This window comes from Haplochromis burtoni, unplaced genomic scaffold (genome assembly GCF_018398535.1).
Source record: "Haplochromis burtoni strain Fernald_Lab_line unplaced genomic scaffold, NCSU_Asbu1 Contig_21, whole genome shotgun sequence".
In the NCBI taxonomy this organism is placed as follows: Eukaryota; Metazoa; Chordata; class Actinopteri; order Cichliformes; family Cichlidae; genus Haplochromis; species Haplochromis burtoni.
Genome location: NW_024582382.1, coordinates 3,587,787 through 3,601,784, shown reverse-complemented (window position 1 = coordinate 3,601,784; position 13,998 = coordinate 3,587,787). Strand labels below are relative to the sequence as shown.

General features: G+C 38.5%; 1 protein-coding gene across 2 annotated transcripts in view; it reads left to right on the top strand.

Annotated features, from left to right (window-relative positions):
• Positions 1–10,264, top strand: part of olfm2a (olfactomedin 2a) — a 40,816-nt gene extending 30,552 nt beyond the window's left edge. For both annotated transcript variants that reach the window (XM_005939875.3, XM_005939874.3), the window contains exons 3-6: positions 4,524–4,679; positions 6,297–6,516; positions 7,388–7,494; positions 9,316–10,264. In XM_005939875.3, coding sequence (XP_005939937.1) covers positions 4,524–4,679; positions 6,297–6,516; positions 7,388–7,494; positions 9,316–9,990 — 1,158 coding nt within the window. In that variant the 3' untranslated portion in view covers positions 9,991–10,264. The remainder of the gene's footprint in view (positions 1–4,523; positions 4,680–6,296; positions 6,517–7,387; positions 7,495–9,315) is intronic.
• Positions 10,265–13,998: the final 3,734 nt, after the last annotated feature.

Genomic DNA, 13,998 nt, shown 5'->3' with positions numbered 1-13,998 from the left:
ATATAATTTTTGGTGTTGTACTTTGCATACAGTTCTTGAGCACTTATCTCACAGCCAGTTGCACCGGTGTTGTTAATCCAGGTTGGAGGATGACACATTTTATTAAAATAAGCTTGTAGTTTCTTATAGATTTTTTTTCTTCAGTAGCATGCCATTGTAAAATTATAATTAGCATTTCCGACATAGATCCCAGTGTGGTTTCTTTCAGTGGTTTCCCTTTTGACCTTTTATTTTTTGATTGTTTCCAAATATGTCCTGGAGTTCAGTATAAGCAAGGTGTCAGCTTTTTTCCCCGCTGGCCTCCTGCCCTGCATACAAGTACAAACACCCCTTTGTTGCTGACTGGCTGGAGTAGTGTTGCATGGATTGATCAAGTCAGTTTGTTTATTGCCCGTCTCCAGATTTTTTATTTTTCACTGTTGTAACAAAGCAGCCTGCATTGATTAACAGTAAGCGATTAATTAAATTAAAATAAATAAATGGCTTACAGTACTTTGCCATTTTTTCCCCCTTAGTGATTCAAATGAGTCATACAATCATATATAAATGCAGTCTTCTGAAAAACTAAGTACATTGCTTCTATAGAAATGAAGAGGGTAAGTAGCAGACAAGTCCTTCTAATCAAATGCACTTGATTAATTGACCATCTAATGTGGCCACCTCTATAACGGCAGAGGTAGTTTCCTGGCCAGGTGTGTGTTAACACAATGCCATGGAGAAAAGACAAAGGAATGATCTCAAAGAAGCAAATATTGGTGAGAATGGCTCTAAGGCTCTTTCTAAACTATTTAAAGTCCATTATTCTACAATGAGAAAGATTATGCATGAGTGGAAAAGATAGCTGCCAATCTTCCCTCGAGTGGATGTCACAACAAATTCACCCAATGTGATGTTCAGTGAAATGGCAAAAAAACCTGAGAGCTACATTTCAGACTCTACAGGCATCAGTTAGCATGTTAAATATTAATGTTCATGTAAGGCCACCTGTCTGACAGCTAAACCTTGTCCAAAATGTGTCCATGCAACAAGACACACCCAGCAGCAAATCTACAGCAGAACAACTAAAAACTGAAAGAATCAGTGTTTTGCAGTGGTCAAGTCAAAGTCCAGACATCGACCTGATTGAATTTCTGTGGTGGGTGAAATGCTCAAATGGAATTATGCAACATTGTAAAAAGAAAAAAAGAAAAAACTAAATTTCTTGCATGCACACTACTTGTAAGACACTAGTTATTAGAACCAAACACTCCCATCTACTACTGTCCACAGCCCAGCTTAATGAGGACACCTGGGGTCAATGCTGTTTCAGCTGCACACAAGACGTTAGTTTAAAGACTACGTGTTATTCTCTGTGTATAAGCACATTATAGTTCCATGCCCACCAAGCATCCTCATTTGAACTCAGAGCATGCGGGTGAAATGTTTGATTGGACCAGATCCACAAAATCTCTCTCTGACAAAGAAAGCCAAGGATACAATAACAATGTCAAAACAGCCCCTCTGTTCAAAGAATTTAAAGTAGCCTTGTGCAAAATCTCTATTCAGCTTTCTGTAAAGCCAGACAAAATGCCATTTAATGCAGAGCTGACCTGAAGAATACTGTGCAAGAGTGCTCACAACAGACTTTTAAACACCTTATGGACTCTTTTAACTTCTCTATGTAACTGTGTTGAGGTAAAAAAAAAAAAAAAAAAAGTGATATGAGGCCAAAGTCAGCCATACACATAAAGACAGTTTTTAGGATTTGTTACAAAGTGAGTCATCGCGCTGGACAAGAAGCAGATACACCTGTGACTGATTCATCTGAGCTGGTGAGGGTAGAGAGAATCTTATGTGACCAAAGGTAAGCATGAAATGCCACAACTCAGAGGACTGAGTGGTCCCAGCTGTCACCTGCCCTGGAGGGTGGTGACACTGCATTTGTTTAGAGTCCATCCTGCTGGAACATTTTACCCTTCCACATTCTTCCATCTAATGCACATGTAGTGCTGTAAAGCAACTTTTAATTAGTGAAGGGATATATTTTCTGACCAAATATAACCAGAACGGTTCATGAAGCACATGAGGAATGAACTGGTTGTAGAAAACAAGGGACACAAAGTAATTGAGTGGGTTGTCAGAGAGTAGGCAAGCAAAGCATTTGGTGCAAAGTAGAATTTGTTCCAAACGCTGACCTTTGAGAGCTTGGCCTGTTTTTTGTTTATGTTAGGAGTGATATGAATAAGTATATTTTGCTTGCTTGGAGTTTTGATTGCGCATGTCATTGTGGGTGGGCGTCTGTTGCTGTGGGGAGTTGTACATATGTACCCATACGCCTCCAGTATACACGACAGCCCAGTAATATTTATCAATGTTCAAGTGATTTCTGGCCAGTTCAGTGCATCGTGCAGGAGATGAGGGGGTGCATGAATCAGTAGGTTGGTTATGCAGAAACAGAGTGGGCTGTCAAAAGTGAATAAGCTGAGTACTTAGTAAAAATTAAACATAGTGCAAAACTGAGTGTTCAATAAACGCCTACTTAACAGCATGTTTGCTCCTCCACGAGGTTCGTTTAGTAACATTTCATAGGCATCCATTACCTTTTGCACGCTGTCATGATCATGAGCTTACTATCCTTATTTTCATAGCTGTAGCATTTTTATATGAGTGAAACTTGTTGACTTTCATTGCATGTTGAAAGTCATGTATAGCTGCGTTGTTTGTTTATTATCTCGACAGATTTGATAGGACTGTGCTGCTTTTTAACCTCCCCATGCTGCCAACTTTCTTTTTCATTACTTATTTTTATTATTATGTATTTAAATATATATTAAAATTGACAGTAAATAAAAGCATATATAACTTTCTTCTGACCTGTAGTGTTTTTTATGTGCGATTTGCACACCTTCAGCTGTAGAAATGCCTGCCTTCCCTTGAAAATAAATAAAAGAAATGGAAAAGACCTTGTGGTGCTCAAATTGCCAAAATGCACATTTAAAAATGTTTAGCAGCACATTAAATGTATTAAAGTCCACAAATCACACAGTTAGCAGTTATAGACTAAATCCTACCCCTATATCACTTCTTTTGAAAAATGACACATTTTAATGTAATTTTGCCTCTGCACACCATTGCCATGGATTATAGACCAGATAGTGAAAATGTGATTAAAGTAGAGACATTCAGCTTTAATTTTGATTAGTTTTATTAGATTAGCTGCACATAGTCCCCCACTTTCAGAGACTCAGCTGAAAAGCTACATTCCCTCCCTTGAGATGCCCCACTAGGCATTTACTGCAGCCACCTTCATTAGCCATTTCTTTATGTGCCTTTCTGCAATCAGGCTTGTCTTGAGTAACTGAAAAGCAAGCTCTGTTGGATTGATTTCAGGTTAATAATTTGGCCAGTAAAGAATATCCTATTTCTTAACCTGGAGAAACTCCTGGGTTTCTTTTCCAATATGCTTTGGGTCTTGCATTAGGAAGTGCTATCTGACAATTTTGCACCATTTGGTTGAATCTGAGCTGAGCATATAGCCCTTTAAATTTTGCAATACATCCTACTACTTTTATCAGCAGTCACATCATCAATAAACACTAGTTGCCTTGTTCCACTGGTCAGCACGCATACCTGTGTCACAACATTGCCTCCACCATGTTTGACAGACGGTAGGTAGATTTCTTTTTCTTTGCAGACCTTTGTAGGCTCTTTGAAATGTTTTCTGATAAAGCCAAGTCGAGCCTTCCTGGTTTTGATCGTACCAATTTTGTAACATTTTGTAAACCCTCTGTCTTTCCTATCGTGAAGGCATTTCTTGATTGTAGACTGTGACAATGATGCAACTACCCCTTCATGAATGTTCTTAAATTTCATAGATTGTGAAGTTGTATTTCTTAACCATAGAAATAATATTGCCATCACTGTTGAATATTCCTGTCATCATAATTATTTAAACTGAGAGTTGTATGCCTAATTCTATATTCAGTGTGATTAGTGTACATTTTAAAGCCCATTCTTTATTTCAGTAATTTTTACAGCTTATGAATGAAACAGTACAGATTATGTAGTTTCAACCAACTTCTTTAACTTAACATATTTAAATTCAAAAACAGGGCCACCTCCAAATTCTTCTTTGGCTGTAATATTTAACTTGGAATATGAACGAAATGGGAGCAGAAGTTTTTTTTTTTAGTTTTTTTTTTTAGTATCTGCACACGAGTACTACAAAAAAGATGCCTACAGACAAGTAAAGGACAAGTTTATAGACATTTCACATTCACAGCTGAAGCCACAAAGTTTTCAGTTCACCCCACCTGTGTATCTGGAAAACCCATGCCAACCCCAAACTACGAAGGCAGGATTACAGCAGGACTTTTTTTCTTGCCTGACTCATTTACTGCAATTTAAACTAAATAATGAAGAACTGTAAAAATGAAACTTACAATAAATGATCTGTGATTGAGGTGTAAAATGAGAAAAAAACTCCTCCTCTAAGATAACCCGCGATCATTAGTGTCATTGTGGGTTTGTTTTTTGTGGCGCAGGTTCAGAACATCAGCCAGTCAATGGAGGTGCTGGACCTAAGGACGTACAGGGATCTACAGTATGTCAGAAACACAGAGAGTCTAATGAAAGTGGTAGATGGAAAGCTGAAGGTGGCCTCTGAAAATCCCCGCAGCCTCAATCCAAAGGGCTTTCAGGTAATTGGCTCTGTGTCTCCTCATGTACAGTGTGTGTGTTGGTGTTTATATGTGTGTATATTATTGTCAAGTGAATGCAGACACTGTTGATTTGGCACTGCTCGCCAAACTTATGCATTGCAATCTCTTTTGCTCTTCACAGACAATAAAATTTTGTATGACTCGTGATGCACTGCAGCATAAACATAGGTACACAAATTCATTTCCAGTCTTATATGAGTTCTTTTGTCATGCACAGAGAAATCCAAGTAAATCGCACACTCATGAGTGATTAAATTCTTGGACCTAGAAAAAGTATGGGGTTTCTTTATGGGGGGGAGGGGGGTTGCATTTGTCTCTTTGTATCCATTTGTTCTCTATCTTCAGTGAGCTTACTACTTGATATACTTAACATTCTGCTGTCTGCCTTTAGATAACAGGCACATACATTCACATTTATCTCTGCCTTATCTGTCTACAAGCTAGGGCTTAGCTGCCATTATTAGTAAGCCTTTTTGTCTTCCTATCAGCAGGCTGTCCTACTGGGGTTTTTTAACATTTCTCACACTCTTACAGATATTAGATGGACCATAAAATAGTTTGATTAAAAGATGGCTTGATAAATGATAAGTGTGCTTTACTGCTGGGTCCATACTGCAGCACAAGGACAAGCCCGAATGCCTGTGTTTTGCTTTCAGTGTGTTTTATGAAAGCCATTCCAAAGAAGGTAATGAAGATGTTTATAAAATTAACCAATTCATCAGCACTGCCTGAGATGACTAAAATATGCAGAACGAAATGAGTTATATCTTCTGATCTATCTTAATTCAACAAAGAGGGGAAAAAGCTGGATTTGTCCAGACCAGGTTGGCTGATGAATGCGTGCAGCTTAAAGTTGCCGATGGCAGAGTGCGGGAGATTAACGAGAGTGAATTTTCTCTTCTTGAAAAAGTGAAAATGAGATTTATGATGTGGCGCCACAGGGCTGAGAGCTGCTCCATCACCAGATTTACGATAAACCTTAACAAGGAGGAAACAGCCCCTCCTGTGGCGGCCACACTTTATTGATACGCCCAATTCTCTCTTGAGCCCACTTCTCTCCACGTAGGCAGCCAGGTTCTCCTGCAGCTTCCTGTACTCCTACGGACATGTTGTTCTTTTAACTTCTAAACACACGATGAGTCACAGTCCAAGTTTATTTACAACTAGCTCTGCAACTGCAGCAAGTAGGTGAAGTTTCATCACCCAAAACAGATCACAAGCGTTTGGCCAATTTGAATAGTGTTTCTCATATAGGTGGCTTTCCAATCCAAAATATTTTCAAAGGAAGTAAAACTGTATTTACAGACATGGAAAAACAAAATATTTGCTTTTTAAATAGATAAAATATTCCTTTTGTCCTTGAAAGAAGATAAAAGGACATCTAATTTCAGGGTATTGACATAAAATATTAAGAATAGACGTTGTACATCTCATTAAAAATCAAAGGTCTATAGTTTTGAACAGATAAACCAGAACCTAATGGAGACATAAGCTTTATGAACCACAAACACCAAGGGAAGATTGCACTCACTCCCTATCTTGACTATTCTCTAAGGGTGTAATCCTCTTCCCCCTTTTCTGTGATAACTATCACAGGAGTTAAAAGACAAGGTGACCCAGCTGCTCCCCCTGTTGCCAGTGCTGGAACAGTACAAGACTGATGCCAAGATGATCCTGCGTCTTCGAGAGGAAGTAAGGAATCTGTCCTTGGTGCTTATGGCTATCCAAGAGGAGATGGGGGCCTACGATTATGAGGAGCTGCGACAGAGAGTCCTGCTACTTGAAACCAGACTCCACTCCTGCATGCAGAAACTTGGTATATATGGAAACGATTGTGGGTGTTTGTATGTGGTCATTGTTACCCAATTAAAAATGTATTACCATATATCATTGCAGCATTTAATCAATTTGACAACAGTTGCACAGAACAGAATTAATGATTACACTAGGATCATCGCTGGTCAAAACTCTGTAGCATGTAGTTAACATTTCCACTTTGCTCTGATCTCAAATGATCTGCATAAATTGAGAAAAACTGGCCTAGAAAAATGGAATGAATAATAGATTGCATTTGTGTGTAATGTGTTAGCTTAAACTGATGATTTTACAAAAACCCCACACATATAAACTGATGAGTTAACAAAAAAGACTGCAGTTACAGTTTAGCCCTTAGCTAATTTGCGTTTTATTATAGTTTTACATTTGAAAATGAACCAAGAGAATTATAAAAAAAAATAATGCTCACTTTTTGAGTACTGGGTAAAAACCAGGACAGTAAAACAACAATGGAAATATAAAAATGATGCCGCAAAGTCAGTCGGTGAACCAGTTTTTGTGTATTACAGATTTCAAAAAGCAAACACAAGATCGCATTGTGGAGAATCACAAATGAAAACAAGACAACAGAAGATGACTGCACAAAATATTTATCTACCCATTTATCTGGGGTTGATAATGGTACAAATAGTACATTTTCTTACTGTACAAAAATTTAAACTTCTACAGTGAAAACAATTGAACTGAACAATCTGAACCAAAACAAATGAAATGCCATATTTCAGATGAATTATAAAAGAAAAATAGTGTGATCTGATAGAGAAAACACCTGAGTGCATGTGCGTCTGTGTGGCCTCTTAGGTATGTAGGCATACATGCTTTCTCAATTCTTCTGCCTCTTTGACCTCCAGGCTGTGGGAAGCTCACTGGCGTCAGTAATCCCATCACAGTACGTGCATCAGGGTCAAGGTTCGGCTCCTGGATGACAGATACCATGATACCCAGTTCCGACAACAGAGTGAGTTTCTCAACTGCTGCATTTCACCAATACAGGAACACAGGATTATTATTATTATTATTGTTGTTGTTGTTGTTGTTGTTGTTATTATTATTATTATTATTATTAGTAGTAGTAGTAGTAGTAGTATTATTATTATTAGCATTAGTATTATTATTATTAGGATAACCAAGCAAAGAGGATAACCACAGTCAACCTTCTCAGTGAGGAAAAAAAAGAAGAAAATATGTGTCAGGGCAGTGCCACTATACGGCACTTCAGTGACTGATGCACTGTTTTCCATGAGAATGACTTCTCATGAGCTTTCAAGGGGGGGGGGGAGAGTGAGAAAAATGGGAATCCAAAGCTGTGCCACTGATGGATAGCGTATCTTTCCCTCCTCCCTGTCTTCCTCTGTCACTACAACTCCAGCTGATTAATCACTTCATCATCAGTGGAGAAATGAATGAGTTGTTTGGGCAAAAGTTTTCCAAATCACTTGGGTAATTACCAGGAGTGTGCTCTGGACCCAAATGATATAGTAATGGGTTCAGCTGATCAGACATGACATGCAGTTTTGTACGGCCAGGCACATGGCAAGAAGCAGCAGGAAAGAGACAAGGGAAGAATAATATAGAAGATTAAGGGTGGTCTATGGTGACTGAGATGAAATGGTGGTGTTGGAAAAGTGGAAGACTGCATTATTAGCCATGTGTAGAAGAGAAGGGAAACTGATTAAGTTTAAGAGGAGAGATGAGCTTGGCCTTTTTCTTTCCTGCAATGAATCATAACAGCCTAAATAGGTGTTGTGGACAGAAAAGGTCAATTTTTGTGACTGAATGTCCTGATCTTTGTCTTTAATCACCTGGCTCAATCACTTCAATCTCTCCGAGTATTAATAGGCAGATACATCAGCAATGCCACATTAAGATCTGCAGCAATAATCATAATCATTCTGGGGAAATTTCATTGTTGCTCATGAGCCAAAGGCAAAGGAGGAAAAAAATCGGAATGTGCAAGAGCTTTGCTTTACTCAATTTCTGTCTCCTGCTCTATTCTAGAGACCCAAATTAGCAGGCATAGGAGAAACAACGCTTAATGCTCTATAATCTCCCCTCCTACATAATTCAGCCGCTGTGTCTCTTCACCATCAGCTCCTCCCATACCCTTCCTTTCTCCTCTGTGCATTTGAAAATACTTACTCTACAATGGAGAAGGAAGCAAAAGTGGGACAAGAAAGAAAAATTGCAGTAACAGAATCAGAAAAAGCAGTAGATCGTAGCAAAGCTTTCCTTCAAATGTTCAAGAGAAAACTAACCATCTAAGCCAACTGCAGTTTAATTGAATCAATTAAAAGCTGAACTGTGCCTCAGTGAGAGCACTGAGGGAATGAGATGGGAAATGCAGCCAGAGAGGGGCCATGTCAGTGGAGAGATCCGCTGAGAGTGCTTGAGGAAAAAGATAGAGTTGCTAAATGGATTGATTTTCTGTAAATGTGGACTGGAAAGGGCAAGGAGCACAAGCAGTGGTTGACTGCAAAGCGCAGGCAACATCTTCACTCCCACATGCCTGGCAGATCAGTAGCTCTGCACACACATCGATGCATGCACAACTCAGAGAATCGATATACACACACACTCAAACAAGCACACTAAACATACACGCTAAACATTCTTATTTTAGGCCATTGCAGCTACTGATAATGAACTGTGACTTACATTTTCTTACAGAAAGGTCAAGTTTAACACAACAATATTTTTCTCCAGTAATCTCGAGACCTTCTCATTAACTTATTTTTCTGACCTTTTTTTCCTATGTTATTCATTTTTCCTTTTTCCACAGGTGTGGTCCATGGACGGTTACTTCAAGGGACGTCGGGTCCTGGAATATCGCACAATGAATGATTTCATGAAGGGCCAGAACTTTGTGCAACACTTGCTGCCACACCCTTGGGCTGGCACTGGTCATGTGGTCTACAATGGTTCACTGTACTACAACAAGTACCAGAGCAACATTATCATCAAGTACCACTTCCGTTCTCGAAGTGTGCTGGTGCAGCGCAGTTTGAGTGGGGCCGGCTATAACAACACTTTTCCCTACTCCTGGGGTGGCTCCTCTGACATCGACCTGATGGCGGACGAGAATGGCCTATGGGCTGTTTACACCACCATCCCTAATGCTGGAAACATTGTCATCAGCCGCCTGGAGCCTCAGAGTCTGGAGGTGCTGCAGACTTGGGACACAGGCTTTCCTAAGCGCAGTGCTGGAGAGTCTTTTATGATCTGCGGCACACTATATGTCACCAACTCCCACCTGGCTGGTGCCAAGATCTATTTTGCTTATTACACCAACACATCAAGCTATGAGTACACAGACATCCCCTTCCACAATCAATACTCCCATATTTCCATGATGGACTATAACCCCAGGGAGAGGGTCCTTTATACCTGGAACAACGGACACCAGGTGCTGTACAATGTCACACTCTTCCAGGTTATTAAGACTTCTGGAGACTGAGGACCCTCAGACTGACTGATTTAAAAAATGCTGTGATTATTGTTCTGGGGTGTCAGAGGTGGGGGGCACAGACTATGGGAGGTGTGGGTTGGGGGCTTTAATGTATGGGTATAGGCTTGGATTTTTTTTTTTAATGAATTACTCACATTCTCAAAAAACCATCCGACAGTAAGGTCGGCAAAGATACAAAGACTGAGCGCTTCTCTCTCTTTTTTTCTTTCTGTGATGAGTAAGCATGGTTCTTTTTATTTGTGATGATAAATAAATATCCTCTTTACCATTTATGCTTTTGTATTTCATTGTCACTTTGATTTCAAAAACCTTAGATGAATTTTTGGAAGAGGTGAAAAATCTGTCTGAAAATGTGGTTTCAAACGTGAAAGGCTCAAATAGGAGTAACATTTCCTTTGTCTGTGTTGTTAATGTTCCTGTTATTTCCTTGAAGCCTAGCTCAGACAGATACAAAGCACAAAAGATGCATTTAGAATAATATTGAAGCAATTTTTCTAGCCTGAAATACTTAAACACACAAAATATGCCAAATGATACCATTTTAAACCAATTAAAATAATGCAATAATTATATCTACTCTATTCTACCAAATCACAAGATGATGAAAGGACAGCATGAGAATACTGACAAGACCATTTCTAAGGTTGCATTAAATTATAGGTCTGGAAAAATCACCAAAGATTTTCCATCTGAAAACAACAGAGCACAGCACTCTGTGAACGCAGGATAATAAAATTCAAACAGCGTTGAATTTAACTGCAACGGCAACCACTTACATTTCATTTTACCAAGGTGAATTGAAAGTGCAAGCAAAACATCTGATAAAAAGAGCAGATGGTGGTGCAAAGGGTCGAGAAGAATCCACAGCAAATGAAAGACAGAATGTAAAAGGTATTACATTAGAGATGACACTTCTTTGTTATTGCTGCTTGTCAGGCTCCAATCTGCTTTAATCTTGTTAGTCCCACAGCTCCTCTCAGATGCTTTCTGCAGAAAAATGATAAAATGCAAACCACACAGTAGCACACGGCTCGCATGAAATTCTCAACCTGCAGTCCTTTTATTGCAGCTTTGTCATTATTTACCACTGAAATATTTCAGAAGCCATACTGGCATTTTGTGCTGCATGGAGGAGACAACAGCCCGCTGTGCTTCATTTCTGTGCTTTCATCTATAAGGTTTGTGCATGCTTTGCAGGGGTTGTAACATAAAATAATATCGTAGATTCAACTTTTCTCTTCTTTGTAGTAACCGTGGTGGATTTATCCTAGATGACCTTTCTATCAATAAGTGCTACGCTGAAGAGAACCCCGATGAGTTCATACACAGTAGCAGCTGACATTTAAAGCACAATGCAATAAAAAAAAGGTACAAAGCATCTAACAGCATCAAACAGAAACAGTATTGACTGGGAAAAATAAAGGTTTTGGAGCTACCACAATATTACTTCACATGTAAAAGTAACTGGTTAACAAAGAAACAGATAAAAGTTAACAGAGACTGAATGTGCTCTTAACACAGGTCCACCACTCACTGCTCTCCCACTGCCCACACACACACACGCAACTGGTTTTAAAAAGCAGTGCAGCACATCCTGAATTTGCAAGAATATATACAACAGACCAAGACATCACCTATAGTATAAATAGAATTTCACCTTTTAAAAAACTTTATAGTTTATAGTTTCATAAGCACAAAAGAGTATTTGAAGTTAGGCGTGAGTGGCCATGAGTGGTAAAGACAGGACTGCATTTTCAAGCTAGCAAACGTTCTTGCTTTCTTCTTAACAGAAAGAAAGCAAGGAAATAGTGACCCATACTAAACAGACAAAAAAAGCCATGAGACTGGAAAGAGGCACTCCTCTGAGAAATGTGAATGGAATATTTATCCATTCCACAAAATACGACATTTTTTAAGCAGTGGTTTTTTTTATTTTTATTAATGTTTCTTCAAAAGAAACAGAGTTCAAAACAGATAAGAATCAAAAGAGAGTTTTGCAAGGACCAACATATGTGCTGTTGTGCCACCCAGTTCTCACACTTAGTGCCAGTAGGTGTGGCAATAACAAAGACAGAGATCAGGGGTATAAAGAATAGCACCAAATCATTATGTGGTGACCCCATTTGAGTATTGTATCATCACATCTGTGTCAGTCTAGATCATCTTCAGCTAAGGCCAGTTTGTCAGAGCACAAACCCCTGCTGCCAAGCAACAGTACTTATGTGCCATCTTTCCTCAGGATCATCTTAAGGATAAAAGACAGTAGGCTGAAAAAGGTGGTTGTGATTCAGGGCGTGTAAAAATGTACTGTAGTAAAAATTCAGAAGCGACATGTCAAATGTTTTTAAAAAATATATATGAGGGAAAAATATATTATAAGTTAGAGCAAGAGGTATTAGTTGAATAGATAAATTGAATTTAAAAAACAATAATTAGTGAAAGATGGTGATTTTGTGCTTATTAGCTAAATAAATTTTTTATTGTTCTATCAGAGTATGATGAATACAGTATGATGAATAAAGTGTGGATTCTCAGATTTAATATCTGAACAAAAATATTTCATCAACCCCTGTGAAACTGTTTTCTATTTGCAAGGCCTTCAATGTATTAATCATAAAAAAATGCAAGCAACGACGCATGAAGTCTTAAACTCATGAATATCACCAACGTGTGATTTTCCTTCTTTCTGGTTATATGCGTAGCCTTTATATCAGTTATCTTCAGTTTTTATTTGTGTGTTAATCTTTCTACCTTTAGTTTTTTCTTCAGTAAAATGCTTGTTCAGTCAGGATGAGATTAGGGAACTAACTTAGCTACTGAAGAATATTGCACTTTCCAGCTTTATAATACTCCCTGCATTGCTTTAGTAGCATTTTGGGTGATTTTCTATGTGTAATGAGAAGAACTTTACTGGATTTTTGCTAAAGTGAAAAGCAGCTCTACACACTTCAGAATGTGTTCTGTTTAATTATGAATTAACACTAGTGACGCAGTGCTGACAAAAACTACAAATGTATATGCATTACACCACATTTTGCAGGGGATCTTGTATTAATTCAAATTACATGTCATTCCAAAAGTGCAATGGAAGCAGAGATTGACCCTTCGTTGATTGTGGATGAGAAGGCACAGTTTATATTTAGCATTTAAGCTATGCCTTTATTGCTCCTCAAGCATGGGATACTGTCATGGAGTGATTATGATATAACAGAAGCATAAGAATTGACACATGTGCAACAGTACAAGGAAAAATCTTACGTAAAGCAAAAAACAGAATTTGTAAATTAGTACACGTTTAACAAGCTTGAAAGCATCTGGTATACTTTATTCTTCAACACAGCCTGAACAAAGCTCTTGGGCAGCTTTGTTGTAATTTCCTTAAGTAGTCATCTCGTTGGAATGTCCTTCAGGCTTCTTGAAGGATATTCAGAGTTCTTCTTTGAATGTTGGCTGCCTTTTGTTCTATTCTCTGTCAAGATGATCCTCACACGGCTTCAGTAATGTTGAGGTCCGGGCTCTGGGGAGACCACTGCATAGTTGATACTGTTCCATTGTGCATCTATCCAGGTATGCTTGTGCTGCATTGTCAGTTTGTTCAGGATTGTTGTTGTGCTGAAAAAAGAAGCCACTGCCAATCAGACAACGTGTTTGTGGATTAAAGTCTGATCCATAATGACCTTTTACCAGACCTCCTCTGTACATGTTGATGATGATCTGAAACAAAATTTTCCCATTTGGATTCATTGCTAAGCTTTTTTGGCTAAAAGCTATTTGGGAATCACATTGTTGATACAAAAATGCTATTTTATGACTGTCAGACTGTGATGTCTTTGACACTTCCTTTGAGTGATACATAGGTCAGCGTTAAAACAGTTTGACAAACAAAACACAATCCTCTTAAATGTCCTCAAATAAAAGGGCAGGACTGACAATAAGTATAATAAGTGAACCAATATTCAAGACCACTTTAAAACATTACAAGAACGTCTGCCTCAT